General features: G+C 58.3%; 3 protein-coding genes across 5 annotated transcripts in view; 1 reads left to right on the forward strand and 2 right to left on the reverse strand.

Moving 5' to 3' along the window:
• NAV1 (neuron navigator 1) overlaps nt 1-4288 on the reverse strand; it is a 74402-nt gene extending 70114 nt beyond the window's left edge. The window contains exon 1 of the mRNA XM_050985207.1: nt 4222-4288. The gene's annotated coding sequence lies outside the window, so the exon portion shown is untranslated. The remainder of the gene's footprint in view (nt 1-4221) is intronic.
• A 1541-nt stretch (nt 4289-5829) lies between these two features.
• On the forward strand, nt 5830-14069 carry RNPEP (arginyl aminopeptidase). Its single transcript, XM_050985216.1, has 11 exons — nt 5830-6252; nt 6671-6811; nt 8466-8614; nt 9159-9275; nt 9392-9627; nt 10392-10505; nt 10724-10836; nt 11166-11274; nt 11856-12080; nt 12684-12826; nt 13812-14069. The coding sequence occupies exons 1-11, from the start codon at nt 5830-5832 to the stop codon at nt 13974-13976; spliced, it is 1935 nt and encodes a 644-aa protein (XP_050841173.1). The 3' UTR covers nt 13977-14069.
• Nucleotides 14070-15915: 1846 nt separating this feature from the next.
• The window catches only part of LZTR1 (leucine zipper like transcription regulator 1), a 35092-nt gene continuing 31674 nt past the window's right edge, over nt 15916-19333 (reverse strand). For all 3 annotated transcript variants that reach the window (XM_009097412.4, XM_050985214.1, XM_050985215.1), the window contains one exon: nt 15916-16720. In XM_009097412.4, coding sequence (XP_009095660.1) covers nt 16604-16720 — 117 coding nt within the window. In that variant the 3' untranslated portion in view covers nt 15916-16603. The remainder of the gene's footprint in view (nt 16721-19333) is intronic.

A 19333-nucleotide genomic window follows, 5' to 3' on the forward strand; every position in this document is an offset into this window, starting at 1 on the left:
TTCCGCTGCCGGAGGCGGCGCCGCCCGGCCGCATCCGCCCAGGCCTCGAATGCTATCTGCGGATGAGAAGGGAGAACGAGCACAAACCCAGTTCCCCCTGCTCCCACCTCTGCTCCTCCCTGGGAGCAGGGGATCCAGGGAACTCGGGCAAACAGTGGGAGGCGTTACCTCGAGCGCCGGCTCCCGCTCCAAACCCGCTCCCCGCAGCTCAGCTGAGACCTTCGGAGCCCCATTTCCCCACTCCGGGGGGCGGTAAGAGGATGCCAGGACAGCAGTGCCAGTGCCCCAGCTGGCCCCGGGCACGGGGGGCTTGTCCCCGCCTGCTCCCTCCGCAAGCGATGCCTTGGGGCACTCCACTCCACAGTGACGGCAGGGGGGCAGCAGAGCAGGGGGCAGAGCAGCACCAACACCGGCTGCTGAGCCCTGGTGGAAGGGAACTTGCAGGACGTGATCCCACAATGAAACTCACGGCAGCCCGGCACCGAGATGGGGTGACCCCGAGCCCCCCCATAAAAGTCCGGAGGGCAGCGATGGTGCCACAGGTGGTTTGGGGTCGGGATGGGGCATTGACCAGACAAGCTCAGAGAAGTGAAGGGGGACCAAGTCCCACAGCCAGAGACAGCCTCACCCCAGCTCCTACCCCACCAGGACCCCCGGGGACAGAGCAGAGCTTCAAACCCTCCCTGGGCCGCTCATCCAGAACATCCCCCCCACCCTGGTTAATTAAAAACTTGCTCCCCCCAATTATTGTCAATTCCTGTGATGGTGGACGTGGGTGCCACATGCCAGAGCAACCTCCAGCCCCTCTCCCAACAAGCGTCTCCTGATCCAGGCACTCAATCCACAGCAGTGTCCAGTGTCCATAGCACTGCCCAGACCCTGCAGCACAACTCAGCAAAGCTCATTACAGGTCACTTGCTAATGAGCAAGACTCAGGCTGTGCCAGCAAATGCACCAGGGAAGCCACCAGAGCCTGCTGGGACAGGTTGGTGGCTGATCTGTCACCTGGAGCATTCGAGGAATTCCTGAGGTGTTGGCAATGTGCCACCTGCCTGCAGTCTGTGCCTCAGTTTTCCTATGCACTGCCACCAGCCTTGTCACCACCAGTGCCGCTGACTGCCCCAGCAGGTCCGGGCTCCCTGCAGAGCACTCCTGGGACTGACACTCCTTGGTTAGGGCTTGGGGACCAATTCTGCCCAGCCAGGACAGGCCAGTGACATGAGATGAGACATCCTGGGGACACACAGGGCAGAGGCAGTGTGGTCCCAGCTGCTCCTTCCCTGTCACTGCTGTTTTTCCCACTGCACAGGGCACAAAGGGCTGTAGGAGGACAGAGGGTGCTGTACCTGCCCTGACTGCCACTAAATGGATACCCCAGATGGGTGAGGGGGGACTGTCACCCATTTGCCAGCAGCAAAGTGAAGGGGGGGCACAGGGTGGTGGGAATAAATGCTGAAGACTTCCATCCAATACTGGTGTCCCAATCCCATACTGGTGTCCCCATCCCAGACTGATGTCCCCAGCCCAGGCTGGTGACCAGGCACTTTGTTGGTGGAGCATTTCAGACCTCCCCAGGGAGCACATGCAGGTGAGGGGACATCCTGCTTGGTCAGTGAGCAGGAGTGGCTCTGCACGGGTCATGGGTCACTCTCCTCCCACAGTGCCCCCTCCAGCTGCACACAGATCCTGCTCCAGCCAGAAAGGAGGAAGATGTCCCCAGGGTTTTCACCTGGTGGCTGCCCCAGCTGGTGGCACTGGGGACAGGACAGGGTGCCCCAGCCTGGTGGAACCACGTCCTATCCTCACAGTGGTGCCAGCCTGCACCAAGCTCCTGCCACCAGCCCAGCCAGGGTCCAGGGGGCTGTAGTGGCCCCACTGAGGTCAGGGGTCCCACCGGCCATGGGGTCAGTGGCTGCACCCCAAAATCCAGCCCGAAGGGGTCACCTGATTCCCCTCTCCGTGGCCCAGGCCCCACATCCCGCTCCAGGCCTGGGCCCCGCTCCCATCCGCAGCCGGAAACACCTTTTTCCTGTCCGTGGGGCTGCATGGAGGGGGGGGCAGGAAAAAACCTCGTGTCCTGGCAGGTTATTTACATCCTGCTTCCAGTGGTGCCAGCCTGATTCCCTCCACGTCCCCACATGCACCCCAAGCTCTGCTCCAGCCCTATCAGCCTCATCCCTGTCCTCATCCTATTCTTGTCCTCACCCCCATCTCATCCCATCCTGTACCTCTCATCAGCCCATCCCTATCTTCATCCCACCCCCACCACATCTCATCTCATATCTCATCATCTCACCTCATATCTCATCTCATCCCCACCCCTTCCCTATCCCCATCCCTGTCCCCATTCTAATCGTATTTCCCATCCCAGTTCTTATCCCCATCCTTTCTTCCCCCGCATTTCCCTCCTCAATGCCACATCCCTCCCAACACACCGAGACTGGAGACCCCCTTTACTGGGAGGAGGATCCCAAATCCTGCTTTGGGGATACCATTCTCCTCCCAGTGAGCATCAGAGCTCACCCAGTCCCACAGTCCCCATCCCAACGTGTCTCCCCTCTCCCTGGCCTCTCAGAGCCAGCTCCCGTGCTGGGATGTGTGACATGTCCACATCCCAGGAGCCTTCGGTCTCATCCAGTCCTGGGAAAATGTCGGGGGGAAACTGAGGCACGGGGCTGGCAGGGCTGGCAGTACCCGAGGCCAGGGTCAGGGGCAGTGCCGGGGCATGTGCGGGCAGCCGCTGCCCCCCCGGGCACTGGAGCCCCGCACCCCCGGCACGGGCACTTACTCAGCGCCGCGAAATGACTCAGCCGGGATCCGGCCGGGCCAGCCGGGATTTCCTGACTCAGCTCCCCCGGCTGTGAAACTGGGGGGGTGCAGCCCCTCCTTCCAACAGCACAGACACCAACACATGCTGCTGCTGGGAGCAGGGAGATCCCCCATCCCTGTCACCCCCTTGGGAGCACATGGACCCTCTCTGGCGCCGGGGATAATGGCACGACAGCCATGACAAAGCCTCGGGGAACGCAGACAGCGCCCCAAAAACCCACGGGCGAGCCCTGCCTGCACGGGGTTTCGCCCGCTCTGGGCAGTCGCGGGTATGCAGCAGGGCCGGCTGCGGGCCTGGCATCCCGGCACACCCAGACTCCCTGGCTCCCCTCCCAGTTGTTTTTTTCCTAGGTGAAATCCAGGAAAAGAGTCGTCCCGGCACTCGGCGGGTCTTCACTGCTTCCCTCGCGCAGGGTGACGGCACCTCTGTGTCTCAAGGGGCACGGCCTGAGTTGAAGTCATCTCAAAGTTTCCCCTCTGTCCTGTACCATCCCGGTTAGGCTGCAACACTCCCAGCTCCAAGCAGTGTGGGGATGGCTCCTTCATCCCAGCTAGTGGAATATCCGCATGGGAAGCACCCATGGATGCCTACAGCTCAAAAGCACCTTCCCATGTCAAAAATGAGGGCAGACACCATGATCTGCCAGTACCGACCGGCTCTGCCTGTGGAAAGGAGATGTGGGGCAGCAGGACACACGTTTTCGACAGTCCCCGTGCTTCAGTTTCCCCCGTTACCCTTTGCTGGCCATTTTGTGCTCCTCAGGACTGAACTGGGGAGGCACCACAGCATCTTCCTGCAGTCCCCCTCTGTCGGGGACAGGAATTGGGGGTGTCCAGGATACACCGAAGGCAGTGGGACACGGGAATTTGCCAGCCCGGTCACGCTGCAGCTCCCGCTGCTGAAACAGGGTCTCTGCAGAAAGGTGGGGACATCGCGGGGCACAGGAGAGGGGACGCGGGGGCTGCCCCGAGTGTCAGGCTGTGCCAGCCCCGACAGCTGCTGCCTGTGCTTCCCGGTCCCTGCCAGCATCTCTCGTGTCACCGCTGTTCCCAGCAGTATGACCCCGCCACCTCTGTCCTCAACAGGGTGTTCCCCATCATCTGCCGCCCTCACCGTGGCCAGCCAGTCCCCGATGGGGTGTCCCCCATCACCACCCGCTGTCGCCTCTGTCAACGCCGATCCCCGCAGGGTGACCCAGCCGGTGTGTCCCCGAACGTCACCGCCAGTCCCTGTCGGGGTGTTCCGCACCAGAGCCGATCTCCACCGGGGTGTCCCTGCCTTCCAGGGCCCCGCAGGATGTCCCCATCACCCCCGCTCCCACCGGCGCGTCTCCAGAGTCTCCCCGCTCCCTCGGGGAAGTGCCCCACGTCCCACCCCGGTGCCCCGCTCACCGCTCGCTGCCCCGTCCCGCCCGGCCCCGCTGGCAGCGCCCGGAGCCGCCGCCGGTGGCGGAGTGACAGCGCGGCCGGGGACCCGCGCGGGCCGGGCCGGCGGCCGGGGGAGGAGTCGCGCAGGCCCGTGCCCGGCCCCTCCGCTCCGGCCGTCCGGGTGCCCGCCCCGGCCTCCGGCCCCCGGTTCCCGGTCCCCGATCCCCGACCGCCGGCCCGGAGGGGCAGGTGCGGGGCCGCCCTGACCCGCTCGGTCCCCAAGGACGGTCCCGTCCGTTCCCCCCTGCCCCCGGTGCCGCTCGGCTGCCGAGACGCGGCGCCGGGAAGCGGCAACAGAGCCTGAGCCAGGGAAACCCCATGGACCCCCCCCAGTCCCCCCCGGGACATCCCCTCCTCGGATTTCTCATGGATCCCACATGGCTGCCCTGACCCCGTGGATCCCCCACGGATCCCTCTCGGTATCCCTCCTCGACTCTCCCCGGATGTTCCCACGAGCCCCCCCCGTGAGTCATCCCTCCATCCCGTCCCCATGGATCCTGACATTGCCCCCCCAAACACCCCTCCAGATCCCCCATGGACCCCCCCAGCGAATTTCTTATGGATCCCGGCCCCATCCACCCCCACCCCCCTCTTCGCCGGATCACCTGCGATGGATTTTCCCTCTGTCCCTCCCTGATTCCCTTGCTGGATCTTGCCCCACCGGACCCCCAGCTCTGGATCTCCTCCCCATGGATCTTGACCCCCTCTGGATGCCCCTATATTTCCCCGGATCCCACATGGACACATGGATCCCCGACCCCTGGACACACCTGCCTGCACTTGCTCTTCCCCCTGATCTGTATCTATAGCCTTCCTCGAGGTCCCCCTGGATCTTCCTACGGACACCTGTCCTGGGTCCCCCCTTCCCATCCTCTCTCCTTGGAGCCCGACACGAACCCTGTAAAGGATCCCATTTTGGATTCCTACAGACTCCCCTGTCCAGGGGTGCCCCACATGAATTCCCTTGATCCATGGATTCCCAACCTCTGAATTTTGCTGCCCCCCCCCCTCCCGCCCCATGGATCCCCACCCATAGATCCTCCTAGATTCCTAGATTGCCATGGATTTATTTTCCCTCTGTCCCTCCCTGATTCCCTTGCTGGATCTTGCCCCAACGAATTCCTCCCATCCAATTTCCCCCAGACATCTCTCGGTTTTGCCCAATCCATAGATTCCCCCTTTTTCCTGAATTCTCTCTGGAACCCCCAGAGGTCCATCACAGATCCCCCTACATCCCCATAACATGGTTCTCACCCCATGTCTCCTCCATCCCCCATCATGGATCCCCCACCCATGGATCCACCCTATAGATGTCCCTCCATTCCCACCCATGGATCCCCGATGGATCCCAGCCATAGATTTCTCTCCATCTCTCAGCCGTGGAACCCCGAGGGAACTCCCCATGGGTCCCCTCCATCCCCACCTATGGATCGCCCCTGGGTTTCCTCCATCCTCCCTCCATGGATTCCCCGCCCCTCCATTCTCCGCCCCCGTTCCCTCCCCGTTCCCGCCCCCGGCCCCGCCTCCGCTCCCGCCGGGCGTTCCCGCCCCCGGCCCGGCCCCGGCGCGGCGATGGCGGCCCCGGTGGAGGACGTGGCCGCGGTGCGGGCCAGGGCCCCGGTGCGGGACGCGGCCTCGGCCAGCAGCGCGGGCCCGTGGTCGCTGCGGCACCTGCACCTGGACCTGCGCGTGTCCTTCGCGGCCGCGGGCGCGGGGCGGCTCCTGGGGCGGGCGCGGCTGGAGCTGCGCTGCGAGCGGGACGGCGCGGGCGGCGCGGAGCTGCGGCTGGACGCGCACCCCTCGTTGGCCGTGAGCCGCGCCGCGCTCCTGCCGCCGCCGGGCGGGCCCGGGGACGCGGCCGGGCGGGCGCTGCCCGTGGAGAGCCGGCCCTTCGCCAGCTATGGCAGCGCCCTGCACATCGCCCTGCCCCAGGCCCCCCGTGCCGGGCAGCTGCTCACCCTCCTCATCGACTACGAGGCGGGCGAGGGGCCCGGGGTGAGCGCCGGGACACCGGGGGACACCGGGCCCGGGGGGTGGGAGGACACCGGGAGACACCGCGCCCGGGATGAGCAGGGGGGCACTGGGGAACACCGGGCCCAGAAAGAGCAGGGGGACACTGGGGAACGCTGGGCCCGGGGTGAGCAGAGTGGGGTGAGGAGATACCGATCCCGATAGGTGACCGGGTGGATGGAAGGGACGCCAAGCCCAGTGGGACACCCAGGCCCACAAGGACTGGGAGGACACTGGGTGTGGACTGGGGGCTACCAGACCCGGAGGGAGCTGGGGGATGGTTCAGGGGACACCAGGCCTCGAGTGGGCAAAGCTCCGAGGATGAGGACCCCCTTCCCAGCTCCCTCCACAAGGAGCAGCTGTGGTCGAGCTGCCCCTCACTGGGGTCTTGGTCCCTCCCCAGGTGTGCTGGCTGTCCCCTGAGCAGACGGCAGGGAAGCAGAAGCCCTACATGTACACCCAGGGCCAGGCTGTGCTCAACAGGTCCTTCTTCCCCTGCTTCGACACCCCCTCAGTCAAATTCACCTATTCAGCCACCGTGAAGGTAAGCAGAGCCCCAGGAGCTGCCCTGGCTGTTCCCTGACACCCAGCAGCAGTAAAACCCTCCATGAGTGCAAAGTTTGCTGGGGAAGAAAGTCCAAAGGAGGCCATGGAGATGATCCAAGGGCTGGAGCACCTCTGCTGTGGAGCCGGGCTGGGAGAGCTGGGATTTCAGCCTCCTGCCAGCCAGGCTGTTCACCTGCAGAAGAGAAGACTCTGAGGAGACCCAAGAGCCCCTTCCAGTGCTTAAAGAGGCTCCAGGAGAGCTGGAGAGGGACTTGGGACAAGGATCTAAGTGCCAGGACAAGGGGGAATGGCTTCCCACTGCCAGAGGGCAGGGTTAGATGGGATATTGGGAAGGAAATCTTGGCTGTGATAGTGGTGAGGCCCTGGCACAGGGTGCTCAGGGCAGCTGTGGCTGCCCCTGGATCCCTGGAAGTGTCCAAGGCCAGGCTGGACAGGGCTTGGGGCAGCCTGATCCAGTGGAAGGTGTGTCTGCCCATGGCAGGAAGTGAGACAAGATGATCTTTAATGTCCCTTCCAGCTTAAACTGCTCTGAGCTGTTGGGTCCCTTGCAGGGAATGTGCCAAAGCACTGGGGCATCACAGCAAGGACACTGCTTCAAACCCTCCTCCTCAGGCTCCAGCTGAGAAATCACTCACCTGTACTTGGCTGTTTTTCTCTTAGATGCCCTTTTGGATGGAGACAAGCAGCCCCAGCGTGCTGCTGCCTCACCCCAGTTGCAGTACTGGAGTGTCAGGAGTGGGTGCATGTGCTGGCCTGGCTGTTCTGCCCAGAGCTCCTGGCATTTGTAGCAGGAGGAGCTGAGTTTGGGGGAAAACAGCTGGAGGAAGGTGGTGGTGCTGGGCCATGCTGGGCCCTGGTGGCAGTTCTGGGGCTGCCAGACTTACAGGAAGGAGCAGCTGCTGTTCCCCAAAGATGGCACTAAATCCAGATTCCCCCCTTGTCGATGTGTGGGCATGTGGTGACACTGGCACTGGGCCGCCACGTGTGCCATCCTCCTGTGGGCAAGGGGAATGCCTAATGGTGTGACACCATCCAGTGCCAATGGCATGTGGTGGCATCGGCTGGTGATGCCTGGATTGATTTATTTTGCTCTCCCAGGGCAGAGCCCCTCTGGTGCCATAGGGTGAGCGTGGGATGGGGCTGTTGCTGTGCTCTGGTGTGAGTTCTATTCCCTGTGCACCATGGAGCTCACCCCCTGCTTGGGCTAGGGCACACTGGATCAGCCTCCCTGGACTCAGCCCAGGCTGGTGGATTTGCCATGGGTTCTACACTGGCTTGGGAACAGGAAAAATGAGTTGTTGTGCAAGAATTGGGAGGGGAGTCAGTGGCTGAGGGATTTGCATCCTCTGCCCTTTCACACCTGCAGCTCCAGCATTTCCTTATCTCCTGGTAGCTCCAGGGGCATCTGGGGCAGATCCAGGTACTTTAGCATTGCAGGGATGCAGATGGGATCCTGAGTGGGAGCTCGGGGTGTCCCTGCTGTGCTCTGCTCTCCAAAGCCTGCAGAGCCCCAGGCCCCAGCACCTTCAGGCTGGGACACATTTGCCATCAGACATTGTGGTGTCCCAGCTGGCTTAGCTGGCCTGCCACTGTGTGTGCTGTGAAGCTAATGGCTCTGTCCACATGGTCAGGTCCCCGAGGGCTTCACAGCTGTGATGAGTGCCACGAGCTGGGAGAAGCAGAAGGATAACACCTTTGTATTCAAGATGTCCCAGCCAATCCCCTCCTACCTGATCGCTCTGGTTGTTGGGGACATCGTGTCTGCTGATGTTGGCCCAAGGTAAGGGGCTTAGGAGGGCTCCAGAGCTGTGGGAGCTGCACAGTGAAGCTCCTGTGGCAGCCACTTTCTGCTTCTCCGTGCTCTGTGGGGCTCTGGAGAGCAGAGACACTGGCCATAAACATGGAACAGTCAGTCCCTGTCTGTGTCACCAGATTGTGGGCTCATGGGATGAGGGTCCTTCTCAAACTGGAGCATGAGAAGGAGCCTTGATGCTGTGTCCCCTCACCTTCAAGAGGATCCCTGGCTCTGCTCATGCCACCTTGCACATGAATGAAGGCAGTGGGTCCCATTCACGGAGGATCCCATATTTCCTCACAGGCTGGTGCTTTCTTGAGTTCTTGGCTGCCACTGCAGCCATAAAAAAGTCCTTTGACATTCAGACAAGGAAAGAAATCACAGCAATTTGCACTATTGGTCTCTCTAGATGCCTTTATCAGCAGGGTTTTATTTTTCCTTGGAATAAACCTGTGCAATTTCTGTCTGATGAAGCAACAAGGTGAAAGTCCCCTAATGGTTAAACTTCCTCTTCTCTGCACTTGGCCAGGAGCCGTGTCTGGGCCGAGCCCTGCCTGATTGAGGCTGCCAAGAAGGAGTATGATGGGGTGATTGAGGAGTTCCTGGTGGTTGGAGAAAAACTCTTTGGACCTTATGTTTGGGGCAGGTATGGCTGGAAGGTTCCTGAAGGATCTGGTTCCTCAGGGACAGGGAGAGAGTTTCCTTCTGTCCCCAGCCCTGTCTTCAGGAGGAGCAGGGTCTGAGCTCAGCCTTCCCTGGCAGGTACGACATCCTGTTCATGCCGCCCTCCTTCCCCTTTGGTGGCATGGAGAACCCCTGCCTCACCTTCGTCACGCCGTGCCTGCTGGCCGGGGACCGCTCCTTGGTGGACGTCATCATCCACGAGATCTCCCACAGCTGGTTTGGCAACTTGGTCACCAATGCCACGTGGGGCGAGTTCTGGCTCAACGAGGGCTTCACCATGTACGCCCAGAGGCGCATCTCCACCGAGGTCTATGGTGCGTGGCCCTGCCTGGCTGTGGTGTGCTGAGCCCTGGCTGGGTCTGGGCTCTGTTCCACAGCTCAGGGCATTCCTCTGAGTGCCAGTGGGGATGGAGCCCACGCTGCATCTCAGAAGAGCTGAAGGGCAGCAGCTGCAAGGCCCCGTGGGGCTCTGTAAACTGAAAAAGAGTAGGTTTAGATTAGATATTGTGAGTTTGGGGAGGCACAGGTGGCCCAGAGAAGCTTTGGCTGCCCCATCCCTGGAAGTGTCCATGGCCAGGTTGGAAGGGGCTTGGGGCCATTTGGTCTAGTGGAAGATGTCCCTGCCCATAGCAGAGGGTGGATCAAGATGATCTTTAATGTCTGTGATTTCTGGTAGCTTTTGCTCTGAGATGGACAGTTCCTTGCAACCCCTGCTAGGACTGTGGGCACTGTGTCCTTGCCTCACCTTCCTCATCCTCCTGCAGCTCCCATGTGGAGCTGATACCAGCTGTCCTGAGCTCCTCCCTGGACATACAGTCCTGTCCAGAAGCTCGTGTTCTCCCAGCACAATTTGCTGTATCCACATGAATTTAGGTGGCTCAAAAAATCTCTCATTGCCTGGGGCTGGGTTGCCCCATGCCCCCTTGCAGCTCTGCCATCCCAACTCCTCTTGTGTGGGTTTCCTGCTCTCCCAGCTCATGCACTGATGGTGTTCCTCTCCCGCCGCAGCGCCCGCTGTGCCCGCAGTGCGCAGGGGTCTGGCCGGGCTCCCCGAATGCCTCCGCTTGTCTCTGCCCAGGTTTGCCCTACACCTGCCTGGAGGCTGCCACGGGAAGGGCCCTCCTGCGCCAGCACATGGATGCCACGGGGGAGGACCATCCCCTCAACAAGCTGCGGGTGGTGATTGAGCCAGGTCTGTGTCCCTGGGTGTCCCTGGGCTCCAGGGGAGTGGGACAGTGGCAGGTGGGCTGGGGGGTCGGGCTGTCAGTAACACCAGCACGGGTGATGGGACCTGGTGGCTGTAAGAGGGGTAGGATAGGCTGAACCCAGCACTGATGGGGGAATCTTGGTGCCTGTGAGGGCTGTGTTGCAGCTGGGCAGAGGATTTCTGACAGTTTTACCTTTTTCTAGGTGTCAATCCAGATGACACATACAATGAAACACCCTATGAGAAGGGGTACTGCTTCGTTAGCTACTTGGCCCATCTTGTGGGCAACCAGAGCAAGTTTGATGCTTTCCTCCAGGTGGGTGTGACCTGCAAAGTCAAAATGCCATGACAGGAGGCCAGAGCACAGCAGGACCCTGGGAAAGACAGGCTGAGAGGGTGGCTGGGGAGAGGAAGAAGAGGTGGGAAATGGGAATGTGAATAGGGGAATAAGATGAAGGCAGAGCCTCTCCTCATGTTTGCAGCAGGTGCTGGGAATGTTGAGGGTATCCCTGGGGATGCAGGGGCTGGGAGCCCCTGGAGGGAACAGGGGCCGGAAGGGGTTCCCCCATGAGGTGGAGCACACAGAGGACTGGGCAGTAGTGCTGGGGTGAGAGTGTCTGGCATCAGCCCCATCCGTCCCCACAGGCCTACGTGAACCGGTTCAAGTTCCAGAGCATCACTGCAGATGACACCCTCGGGTTCTTCCTGGAGTACTTCCCAGAGCTGAAGGAGAAAGGTGTGGACTCCATCCCAGGTCAGCACAGCACCATCCTGGCCAGGGAACAGGGGCTGCCACTTCTCAGCCCCGCTCCCACGGGTGTCAGAGCAGCCCATGTTCCCCAGGGCCTTTGCACGTTGCTTTGTGTGTTTTACTGGAGATGCTGTTGCTGCCAGCCCGGCTCTGTTGGAGCAGGCACGGGTGGCACTGGCCAGCTAGGATCAGGCCCAGGCTTGGGCATGTGCCAGCTCAGCCTGATTTTTTTTCCATTCAGACCCAGTCCCTGCTCTGCACTTGGGTGCTGCTTCATGGGGTGTCTGTGACTCAGCCTGGTGAGCACTGGGATCGGGCCCAGTTAGCACTCTGGGCTTGGCCCAGCCTTGCTGGTGATCCAGGCTTGGCAAGAACTTTCCATGCTGGAGCTGGTGGTGCTGGGGCTGATACCCACAAGCACACCCTGAGCCCATGTGTCTGATGGCCTCACTCCATTAGTTTGTGGTGGTCACCATCCTCGGGCAGGTTTGGTGGCACTGGGAGAAGATGGGGGGGTCTGGGCAGCAGCAGTGGGTGTGGGACTCAGGGCTCTGTTGCCAGCTCTCCCTCCTGCCTCGCTGCAGGGTTTGAATTTGACCGCTGGCTGAACACGCCAGGCTGGCCACCCTACCTGCCTGACCTGTCACCGGGGCAGCAGCTGATGAGGCCGGCGGAGGAGCTGGCAGAGCTCTGGGCTGCTGATAGCTTGAACATGGAGGCGATCGAAGCCGTGGACATCATGGGCTGGAGGACGTACCAGCTGGTCTATTTCCTGGATCAGGTCCTGCAGAAGTCCCCCCTGCCTGAAGGTGAGTGCCAGGGCACTCCCAGGGCTCTGCTGCCCAGAGGAGACGCAGGGTGATGTGCCCAAGTCCAGCCAGTTGGCCGGGGATGTGAGGGCATATCAGGGGGACACTCGGGGGGTGTGTGGCCATCAGCCCCTCTCCAACTGCTCTGTGGATCCTGGCTCCAGGGAAGCCTTGGTTGGTGTGGTGGAAGATGGAGAGCCAGGGGAAACATGTCCCTGGATTTATAGGGTCATGTGCAGTCCTCTGTCCCCAGGCTGGCTCTGCTGGGCTGCCGTGTCCCCATGTCAACTCTCCTTGCCCTCTTTGCTGAGGAATCTCCCTCCACTTTGTGCTGGCACCCCAAGCACCAGCACATGGTTCTGCAGGGCTGCCCAGCCTGGGAGGCCCAACAAGGACACTGTCCTGCCAGGACCAGCAAGTGCCTGGGGTGCTCCAGAGCTGGGGGTAGGGGGCACTTGGGCAGGAGCCAGGGCTGACCCGAGGCTGGGAGGATCCCAGAGAATTTGCAGCACGGCTGGGATGGACTCACAGGGTTCCCTGGGAGCAGGAGCTGGGAGCTGGGTCAGAACCCCCTAGGGGATGGTGACCGCTCCCCTCTCACAGGAAATGTGAAAAGGCTGAGCAAGATTTACCCCAAGATCTCCAAGGCCCAGAACGCTGAGCTGCGACTGCGCTGGTGCCAGATTGTCCTCAAGAACAACCTGGAGGCTGAGTACAGCAAAGTCAAGGACTTCCTGCACAGCCAGGTTTGTCTCAGGGCACTGGTGGCAGTGTCCAGCAGCATGCCAGTGGGGAAAGATGGGCATGCGGCACAAGGCCTTCAGTGCCAGAGAGACAGGGCACTGTTTTTGGTTTTGCTTTTGATAGTCCCACAGGATGGTTTGGGTTGGAAGGGACCTTAAAGCTCATGTGCCATGGGCAGGGACACCTTCCACTAGACCAGGTTGCTCCAAGCCCCATCCAGCCTGGCCTTGGATACTTTCAGGGCTGTGCCAGGGCCTCACCACCCTCACAGGGAAGAATTCCTTCCCAATATCCCATCTATCCCTGCCCTCTGGCAGTGGGAAGCCATTCCCCCTTGTCCTGTCACTCCAAAGTCCCTATCCAGCTCTCTTGGCACTGGAAGGGGCTCTAAGGTTTCCCTGGAGCCTTCTCTTCTGCAGGTGAACACCCCCAGCTCTCCCAGCCTGGCCCCAGAGCAGATGAGCTCCAGCCCTCAGAGCAGAGGGGCTCCACCTCCATGGACTCCTCTGGACCTGCTCTGTCCATGTGTGTCTTGTGCTAGAGACTCCAGAGCTGGATGCAGCACTCCAGTGCTGGGGTCTTATGGGAGGGCAGAATTTCCCCCTCCCCTGCTGCTAGGGATGAGCCTAGGACACAGCTGGCTTTCCAGTCTGGGAGAGCACATGGCCAGGTCACACCCAAGCCCTTCGCTGAAGAGCTGCTCTCCATCCCTCCATCCATGCTATCTGATCCAGGTGCAGGACCCTGCACTTGGCCTTGTTGAACTTCATGAGCTTCTCAGGGTCTGCTCCTTCTCCAAGGTTCAGGTGCTCCCCCTTCTCCAGATGAGGTGCCAAGGGCTGCCCACGGCAACATTCCTCACCCTGTGCCATTTGCCATGTGCTCTGTGCCTCGCCAAGAGCAGGACAGGGAACGGTGGGGGGGGAATGGAGGGCGGCAGCGCGGGGCCGGGGCGGAGCCGGGGCTGTCACCGCGCTGTGTCCGCAGGGCAAGCAGAAGTACACGCTGCCGCTCTACCGCGCTATGTGGGGCGGCTCCGAGGCCACGCGGGCCCTGGCCATGGAGACCTTCTCTGCCACGGCCCCGCAGCTCCACGTCAACGTGCAGAACTACGTCAAGAAGATCCTGGGCTTGGCAGCGGCTGAGGTCTGAGGCAGCCTGGGCTCTGCCCCTTCTGCCGGTGCTCCTGCTGGCAGGACCTCAGTGCCTCCCTCTCACATTTCCTTATTAAAATTTGTGATTTTTTTTCTCAGTGTTCTTCCTGTTCCCAGTCAGCCACGGGCCACCTTAGAGCGACTCCCTGCCCCATTGCCAGCCCTGCTCTGGGCACTCGGGGTGCAGCTGGCTTCTCCTGGTGCTGGCACTGGAGGGGTGGGCTTGGCCTTAGTGCCTGCAGGGCTGCAGCAGTTCCTGGCCATGATCCACACTGCTCCTTGCTAGGCTCCTGCCCAGCTGACACAGGTGTGACAATGGAGGCATGGGGAGATCGTGCAGTCTGGCAAAGCTGGGACCTCCTGGCTTCAGTGCCCTGAGCTGCTGCTCCAGAAGAGTTGAGGATTGCTTCTCTGCCTTGCTTTTTGCACCACTGGGGCTCACACTGGGTTGGGGGAAAGGGGTACTCCTGATCTCCCACCAGCAGTCCCAAGGGCTTTAAAGAGCCAGTGGGGCCTGCATGTGGCAGAGACTGTAAATAAGACAAAGCTGGACAGCCACAATGTTCTTTATTCCTTATCAAATGCAGGGATATGACTGCACATATTCCAGTACAGAACTGCCCAAGGTTGCAGGAGCATCAGTAACCTGAGAGCCTGCTGCCCATACTGATAGCAAGGTGGTGATAACAAGAGCACCTAACTGCCCTGGGAAGCTTGTGTGTACCCCACAGTGTGTGCATGGCCCCTACAACACCTCCCATCCTGCAATCTCCGAGGAAACTCAGGGTGTCCTCTCAGAGAGCTGCATGGTCCTGGCACTTGCACAACAGCAGCCCAGAGGCCAATCTCAACGGGCTACAAGTGTTCACAGTAAATCTCTGACCCAGCACTGTGGTGACTACAGCCATGACTGAGCCCAAAGCCCCCCAAAGCCAAGACCCCGCAGTGCCCATTGCTCAGAGGGTGTGGAGGTTGCACATTTCCTCACAAGTGGGCTCAGGATTTACAGAGGGCTGGTTGTGGCATGTTCAGCCTGAGAGAATGAGGCTTCCCTGGGCAATGGGTGTCCTCTAGTGGATCAGCATTACTGTAATAGACTGTAGTGTTGTTACAAGTTGCAGTGTAGAACCTTTCTCTAGCTGCCAACACACAGCCTGTCAGTACAATTATCAGGACCTCTGGTAAGAGACTCCACTATCTATGAGGCATCTGGAAACAATCCCTCTGGATTAAAAGGTGCCCTTGGCTCTCAGAAGCACCTGTCACCTCTGGTCTGACTCACCTGAGCAGGCCACCAGGGAGACAGACAGGGTGGTCCCTAGAGCAGTTTCCTTGGATTAAATCTGTGATGAGCTCCCCACTGCCCAGACTGCAATCCTCTTGGCATGTGCAGGTGTGCCAGGCTGTGGGATGTTGATGAGGAAGTCACAACTGCTGCTCCAGAAACACTTCACTGAATGAAAATCATGGCTGCGCGGGTGGGAGTGTGAGGGCTGGGGGCTGCATGTCTCCTCAGGGATCCTGCACCACTCCAGCTTCAGACAAGCAGAGAGCACCCCTGCAGCTGGAGCAGGACAAGGTTTTGATTCACAGCTTGTCACTCTGTCCTAGGGCAGCCCCAAGGGCTCTGGGCAGGGCTGGGACAGTTCCACCACCAGACACTACCAACACCATCCAGCTATGAGGAAAGGTGGGGAGCATCTAGCACGGAGCTGGGGGCTGCAAGGTAAGGGAACAGCAGCTGCTCCTGTACAGGCTGGAAATGGCATTCTGCCTTCATTCACCTTCCTGCAAAGGCAAGGGCTCACAGAGACACTTCAATATAAAATTAGTAACAAGATGTAACACACTTATTTTTAACAATGTGACCTTCATCAAGTGCAGAACCTTTTTTTGCCTAATTTTTTTCCAGAATGAAATCCAAGTCAATCATGAAATGCCAGGAGAAGATGTTAATTCTTTATTAATAAATAGATTTAGAAAGGCTTAGCAAGACAGGATTAATGGATTTGGTGGTCAGAGAGGACTGCTGTAATCTTCCAGTCTGACCTGCTGCAGAGCACAGGTCTGGACTCCTGCAGCCCCACCAATCCAGGCAGCTGCACAGGGGCTTATCTGTTAATCCATACCATGGAGTCTCTGAAAAGTCACTACATTCTGGTCCGAGGGCCAGTGTCCCTGTGAACACCACGTGCTCTTGTTCCCAGCTTCGTTCTGACTTCCCCTTACAGCCCTCGGGCTGGGTCAGCTGAAGCTCTTTAAATAGTATTCTTTAAATATTGTGTTTCAAAGGATTAGTGACTCTTACTCATGACTGCTTGATGTTACAGTATGAAAGTAATAATGGGCTTGATTATGAACTTAGTAACTCCCCAAACCATGTGGAATTAATTCATGCCTGCAATGATTTCAAGTCTACATTTGGGTAACAAATGTAACAAAGTCCAAGAGCTGCACAAGGGTACGAACCCAGCAAATCCAGAGAGCATCTCAGCTGTCCCTGCTCTTCCAGGGCTGCTGTAGAGTGCAGACACTGAGCTACTCTGTACACAACAGTAAACCAGAGCCACTCTAAAGTGCCAGTGTTTTTCAGGAACAAATGAGAAGGTGGTTTCCCAAGGCATGTCATATGTCTGCACTCAGCTCTGCACACTGCTTGTCTGAGATGTGGGTAGCTAAGGAATCTATGATGTCAAGGAGGAGGAGCTGACTGAGCGAGCGGAGATTTGGCAACTTGGAGACCTTCAAGGAAAACAAAACAGAAAAAACAGGAAGAAATTAAAACCCTCCCCAAATCACAGCTCATGTTATTACTCTTTTACCCTTGGCACCCCATAGCAAGTCCAGCTGGGCACAGACGGTGCAAGAGATCTCAGCTGTGGGGCTGGGCTGCAGGGAACAGACCACAGGGCTCCAGTCTGGGCTTAGACCCAAATTCAGACTGCTGGGAGTGGGGAGCAGCTGGAACCTGGCCCCAGAGCTGCCCCTGTGGGTACTGACAGCCCCACTGCTACAAGACACTGACTGAGGACTCTCCTAAGAGCTGTGCTGACCAGCACAGCCTGAGCTCTGAGATCTGTGGTTTTGCACTGAAAATGTGATTCAGGGCCTGATCCCTTTGCTACTGTGCTCCTGAGGAAAAGCTCTTCTCAGTATCCATGCTGGTTCTGCTGGCATTCTTCCTGCAGTCAAAGCAGGTCACTGGAGCACTTGCCAACAAACACCTCCACCACATCAGATAGATGAGAATCTACAGCAAATTTTATGCTTTTGGACTGTTCAGAAGCTGAACTGTTTGCAAAAAGGAGCTCTACACATTCCTTCCTTCTCCTCACCCTCATGGTAACGAGGCAGTAATCCCTCTGCCTAGAGGCACTAACACACAGCCAGCCTCCAGGCAGACTGCCCAAGCACTCACTCACCCTCCTGACCTGAACTGACATTATCACCCTGCTCTAGGGAGCTGCACTGGGATAAAGAATAGAGATCTCCTGAGCAACCTTTGAAGACCAGGAGGGAAATGGCTGAGGATGCTTTCAGAAGAGCTCAGGACGTGCTTGTAGCAATATCCCAGTCTAAGGATCTGCCAGGACTGGGAGGGAGAGAGACCCCTTAGCACTGGTGGGATCTGCCCCCACCCAAGGCACACTCTGCAGAACAGATGAGGGTGTCGCTGCAAACACATCACAACAGCAGGTTTATTAGGGCTTTTGCACAACACTGACACACAAGAGCCTGAAAACACATTGCCTAAAGCAGTGAACCTCTGGGAAACAGCTCTTCAGTAATGTACCTGCTGTGGGGAAAACTTAACAGTCCAAATCCAGAACAGGGTTAAGTAACTGGAAGAACAGGAGATCCCACAGCCAGGGAGCCAGCCTCCCTGAGCTCTGGCAACCCACAGGGCTTGTGCCTGAGAACAAATCCCCCTCAGAGCCCGTGGCTGGCCCAGGAGCAGAGCAGAGAGTGTCCGTGCCCAGCCACACTGAGTCACCCAGCCCAGGCCAAGAATCACACATTGAGGACTCTCAGACCAAGGGAAAACATTGCATAACTGAGATTTCTCCGTGCACATCTGCTTGACAGTCTTCCAGCCATGTTTTGATGAACACTGTTCTACCAGTCAACAGTTTAAATATAAAACATTTCCCCACATCCTGGTGAGGAAGTACAGCTGAGGAACGCCCTCCAGCTCCCCTAACTGCCTCCCAGTGTTGTAATGTCCATTTCCCCCTGTACATTCTGGGGACAATCACACCTCTTTGTCTTCCCATGGCCTCCACTGGGAAGTGATACTGTGATATTTCAGCCCTCAGTGGCTGCAAGGCACTGACCCCAACCCCAGGAATGTCCTGTACATGTCCTGTCCTGTCCTGTGGGACCACTCCCCACCCCTGCTGAACTGGGCTGCTCCACAGGACTCATGGGGCCAGAGAAAACAGACAGGATGAATGAAGGCAGGGGCTGCAACCTCACGCTGTGAACTCTCCTCTGGGACTGATTTCTGGATGCTGGCTCCACTCTCAATGCTTTTTATGCAATTTCAGTTATTTCTGAATGTAAAATGCGTCATGCTCCAGCAACTTTGGCATTTAATGAAGAGCCTGAACACCATCCTGTCTCCTCTCCAGACACTAATGGGACATAGCAGTGCTCTTCTTCCCCAGGAGGATTGTGAGTTTAAACATACAAAGCAGAGTGAGCTACTTGAATATTAACTAGGGAATTATTATCAGTATGTGTGGAGCATCCAGAAATCCCAATTCCTATGATTTATCTACCTATTTTAGCAATGCTAATAAGCTGAGAAATGAACTGATGACATGCTGGGGAACTGTCATGGAGGGATCACATCTCATAGGAACAATCAAATGACAATATCCTTATTCTCTCAACTGAGGGCAGAAGTATCAGCACATTGGGCTCTTGACCTTTCCTGCCACAAATGCATAATCCCATCAAAACAGACCCACAGAATTTTTAAGATTGGAAAGGACCTCTAAGACCATAGAGTCCAACTGTTGAACATGGCAATCACAGAGAGCCCAGCCAGGACATGATAATTTGTTTTAGAGCACATGACAATAAAACATGTATGACAGAGAAGGGGAGTATGAGGAGCACACTGATAACTGCTAATGAGGGAGAGATTTGTGCTTTCAATGTACAACAAACTTACCCTGCTATAAACACACCAACCCAAGGAGGGCATGGCACAAAATTAACAGCTGTAACAACTGGAAATGGAAGCAATTTTGGGTAACTTCTGCTTGGAAGGGTTTCACATTTCTAGACTAGCTTGTTCTAGTTTTAATTTACTTCGGAGTGAGAAACGTGCCTAGCAGTCCTGTCAGC

Source organism: Serinus canaria, chromosome 26 (genome assembly GCF_022539315.1).
Source record: "Serinus canaria isolate serCan28SL12 chromosome 26, serCan2020, whole genome shotgun sequence".
Classification (NCBI taxonomy): domain Eukaryota; kingdom Metazoa; phylum Chordata; class Aves; order Passeriformes; family Fringillidae; genus Serinus; species Serinus canaria.